This window comes from Catharus ustulatus, chromosome 10 (assembly GCF_009819885.2).
Source record: "Catharus ustulatus isolate bCatUst1 chromosome 10, bCatUst1.pri.v2, whole genome shotgun sequence".
Classification (NCBI taxonomy): Eukaryota; Metazoa; Chordata; class Aves; order Passeriformes; family Turdidae; genus Catharus; species Catharus ustulatus.
In genome coordinates this window covers 1,363,902-1,368,462 of record NC_046230.1, presented here as the reverse complement: position 1 = coordinate 1,368,462, position 4,561 = coordinate 1,363,902, and the positions used below count along the sequence as shown (strand labels likewise).

General features: G+C 45.1%; 1 protein-coding gene across 1 annotated transcript; it reads left to right on the top strand.

Annotated features, from left to right (window-relative positions):
* The first annotated feature begins 892 nt into the window (after positions 1–892).
* Positions 893–1,867, top strand: LOC117000602 (lysophosphatidic acid receptor 6-like). The gene has a single exon (XM_033068371.2). It carries the CDS (start codon positions 893–895, stop codon positions 1,865–1,867), a length of 975 nt encoding a protein of 324 aa, XP_032924262.2.
* The last annotated feature ends 2,694 nt before the right edge of the window (positions 1,868–4,561 follow it).

Sequence of the window (4,561 nt, the reverse complement as noted above, 5' to 3'; positions counted from 1 at the left end):
CATTTGCTGTCACGGAACTGGCTGGAGGAAGGGATCTGGTATTCCTGGGCATTTGCATTTTGAAGTGACTACAGCACTGCAGAAACCAATGAGCACTTTCCTAGTCCTTATCAGGAGAGTCTGAGGGCAGGATCAAGCCAGAACCCTTCCTCTAAAGAAGATAATTACTTCATGACCCCAGCTCAGAGAGTGCCTGCCTTGACACTTTTAGTCCCCCCTTTTCAGAGGAGAATCTGGCTGCATGTTTCCTGTAACCCCTGTCTCTGCTGTGGTAAGTCTGGCTGATTTAGACAAAATCTCATCTTTCTACTAAAGACAATTTTTTTCTAGAAACAGCCAATTGGAGGCTTCCTGCCTGCAGCTTTTAGACAACTTTTAGAAGGGCTAAAGGTACTCACAGTCCCTTTTTGCCCCAGAGGGGTGGGAGAGGGTGCAGGATGGCAGTGACAGTATGGGATCTTCACATTAATAAATGTGGGGCATCCTTATGTTCTTGGCTCCCTGACATCTCTTATGATAACTTGATGCAGGAAACAGGATCCACCTAGTTGTTTCCACCCTCATGATCCAAGATACTCTAAAATTAGGGTCTGCTACCTTGGTCCTGCAAGACCAAGAGATTGAATCTCTCCGAGGGGATGATGCAGTTGCATACTCTTTCCAGCCTAAATTCCAGGACAGCACAGTCTGGGGTTACAGGTAACAGTGCAAGTGAGGCCTGGACACCAGGAAGCCCTATCCCCCCTTGAGATGCAACCTTGCCCCAAAAGCATTGGCAATGAGCAGCTCCATGCTACCAGGAGCTGCAATTCAGTACACAGCAGCCCAAGAGGGGAAAAAAGTCCAAGACTGGACTCACAGAGACCTTATTAGCCTTTGTTCTATGTCTTCTATGTCATCTTCATCTTTCCTTGTGATGATTTTCTTCTCTTCCAGCCTACCTGGAGATATGAATGACACCCATGGCAAGGGCAATATCAGTGCTGCTGTGGAGCTGTTCCAGCTCATCATGTACACCCCCACTTTTATCCTGGGATTGCTGTTCAACATTATGGCTCTGTCCTTCCTGTTTTTTAAGGTTAAAAAGCTGTCAGAATCTACAGTCTACCTGATAGCCCTTATATTCCTGGATACTTTGCTGCTGTTTACTCTTCCTTTTAAAATCATTTCCTACCACCTTCAGAGCAACTGGAATTTGGGGTCTGTGTTTTGCTCCGCCTTGGAGAGTCTTTACTTTGTGAACATGTACGGCAGCATCCTCATCTCGCTGTGCATCTGCGTGGACCGGTACATCGCTATCCGGCACCCTTTTGTGGCCCTCACCCTCAGGTCCATCAAGAAAGCTGCCATGGCCTGTGCTCTCATCTGCCTGGGCACCTCTGTGGGGACAGTTTCTACTTTCCAACTGCATGGAAAGGGCCACAACATCTCGTCCTGCTTCCATAACTTCTCCAAGAGCACGTGGGAGAACGCAGGCCTGTTCAGCACCTTGGAGATCATCTTCTTTGGCAGCATGGCAGCCATGATTTTCTGCACTGCCCAAACTGTCCGGTGCCTGAGAAGGCACAGGAACCCAGACAACCCCCAGATACACAGTACCAGAGCAGAGAGGATCGTGGTGACAAACCTGGTTGCCTTTTTGGTGTGTTTCACACCTTACCACGTGGCATACTTCATGTACTTTTTGGTGAAGAACAACATCATCCACATCAGTTTTCAACCAGTGCTGCGAGACATTGTTCAGGTTACTCTTTGCTGGGCAAACCTGAACTGCTGTCTTGATGGGGTGTGTTATTATTTTGTTTTAAAGGAGTCCTTGGAAGAGCCATTGCAAAACAGTGAAAAAAGAGCCATGCAAAAGCCTTGATTTATGTACTGCATGTTCATTACTTCGGGCGATGTGTGGAGAGACTTTTGTGGAAAGTACAGGGCTCTAAACTTCTTACCTAAGCAGTTTGCGTTAAATATTCATGGCTGAAAATATTTCCTAAAAACCAGAACTAAGTCCATTTCCAGGAGGATGTTCCTAACTTTTTTTTTTTATTTCTTTCCATAATGTTTCCTGTTACTATTTATGGATAAAAAAAATTATATTATTCATATAAATAGTGATGCATATTTCTTTGGATATGATTCTCCTTTACTTTGAAAAGAAAAAAATGTTCACTTATATGTGGTAGTATAATTCAGCTTCCCTGTCCACACTGTACCTGCAAACCTTCCTCAAAACTTTGTTTCTTAGCAGACCAAGTCTGTAGTGACTAAAGACTTGAAGGTCATGGTTAAAAGCTTCAGACTAAATTCTGTCTCCCCTGTCCTGGTCATGTATGCTTGTCCTCACATACATGTGCCTGTTGGGTTAAGCCTGCACATGCTATTTAAAAAAGAAAATAATAATTGCAACTAAATGCAAAGGCAGCTTTAGGTTCATGGGTACAGCAAGATCTCCATGTCATTCCTCCACTGCTTCACTTGCACTACAAGGCACAGAGTCACTTGTTTTAGTGACTTAGTGTTTTAGACTACCTCATCACATCTAACTGATGCTGCCACTGGCTCCAATCCCCACACAGCACACATTAATTGACTCCCCCAGTCCCAGGCTTCCTCACCACCTCCTCTGCTACTTGCAGGCTTTTCACATCTGTTCCTTCCTGCTTGGTTACAAACATAGTTTCATGAACAGAGCCAAACCAAACAAGAGCATGAAATAAAATCCCCGTGTCCAATGTAGCAGCAAACACATGAACCTGAAGGAACCGCCCCCACCTCATGGGGGGATAAGATAAGAGCAGCCCTGATCCCTAAAGCAGTAGCCAGAAACACACAGAGCCCTGGGGGAAAGCAACCTTTTGGACCTCAGAGCAAGCTGAGCACTACCATTCCCCAAGCAAACAAGGCAATAAAAAATAATCAAGCAGCGAGAGCCTGACATGCCAGTCAGTTACTTCTTATCAGCGCTCACAGGCGCAGATTAACCCAAAGACAAGGAGTACCCAGCCTGCAGAGAGGCAGCCTGCTGCTCTGGGCCACCCCCACTGCTGCCTGCAATGCTGCCCAGCAATCAGCTGCCACCTTCCTCAGGGATGAGGCTGATTTGGAAATCAAAGCCAGACAGTTTTCATATTCATGTTGAGCTGGATTCTTGCAGTACCTCTTCGAGGCAGGGATACTAATCCCAGCCTTTGAACTGTCTCTTTTCCACACACTTTCGACAAGGATGATGCACAAACTGTGCATTGATTTCTCCCCTGAGCTGGAGATGTGGGGGCTCCAGTCAGCCAAAGTGAATGTTTTTGAAGTGAATCTATGTATGAGATTGTAACAAAGAAATCCAGTTCCAGTTGGGAACACTGACCCACCACAGACCTATGTATGTGCTGCTGTTGACAGAGTCCTTCTGGTGTTCAGGCAAAGAATTGTGCTTCTGAGAAGGCATGGACTGTGCATTTACCTTATGTCCTGGTTATGTAAAAGTGCCTGAAAATCAAATTCACCAGGATATTCCAGCAAGAATTCCCTCACAATAACAACGGCCATTTCCATTGATTCCCTCAGTAACTTCAGAATATCTGACTGAATATCCCTGCCAGCAGACAGGGAATCCTCATCATGTCCTTGCTCATAACTTACCTCTTTACTAACTACACTTCAGTAGACACAAAGATTTTACCATTGTGACTTCAGGCTCCTTTTGGAAAAAGAGTTAACAAATCATAGAAGAAAATAATGCTGAGACAAAAGAGTTGTTTTACATCTCAAAGCAGTAGGCCATGCCAAGAGGGCCCCAGTTTAACTGACAATGCCTGAACAGAAGGAAGTGGGATTGCATCAGTACCTCAGGAGGCAGAAAATGCCAAAGTGTATGAGAAAACTGGTGTCAATTGCTCTTCTGTAGCCTGAGGCAGCTCCATTAGTTTTAGTGACATGACTTTGGGCTTACAATGCAATAACTGAGACTAGAAGCTCACCTGTAGTTTTATGTGTAGTTTCATGCTTCCTCTGTTGCTCAGCTTTTTTAAAAATACGCCTATTCTTTGTTTTGTTATCCTGCTGTCCCTGGTCTCACAGATCATAAAGTAACTTGCACTGTAATTTAATTTAGAATGCTGGTAGACAGCAGGGAGATGAACACTAAATTTAGGTATTTTTGGCTTCTAGGCTGCCTTCCTCAGCAATAACATACTGCTTGGAAGGGGCTGGGGTGTTGACCAGATTAAGCATTGTTAACACTGCACAAAGGACAGGTTAAAAATGCTTGAGGCATTTCTTCTTCTCTTGACCATTTCCTCTGTGTTTCTCCAGTGATTCTGGAGACTGATTTCTCTAGAAACAAACAGGCTGAGGTGTGGACAAGCAAGTACCTGTCCATGGACAGGTAGAGCCAAGCACGGTCTGAGCTCCCTGCCTCTCCACATTGCCCGCAGTGCCTCTGCCAGCTCGGAGAGAGCACCAATGATCAGGGCACACTAATGATTTTGATTCTACAATCCTGGGAGAAATTTGAATTTTGTAAAGGCAGCACTTCCCACTCAAAAGTTCCCTGCTGGATCTTACTGTT

Coding starts and splice junctions, on each gene's coding strand:
- LOC117000602 (XM_033068371.2), top strand. CDS start 893: ATGTCATCTTCATCTTTCCTTGTGATGATTTTCTTCTCTTCCAGCCTA.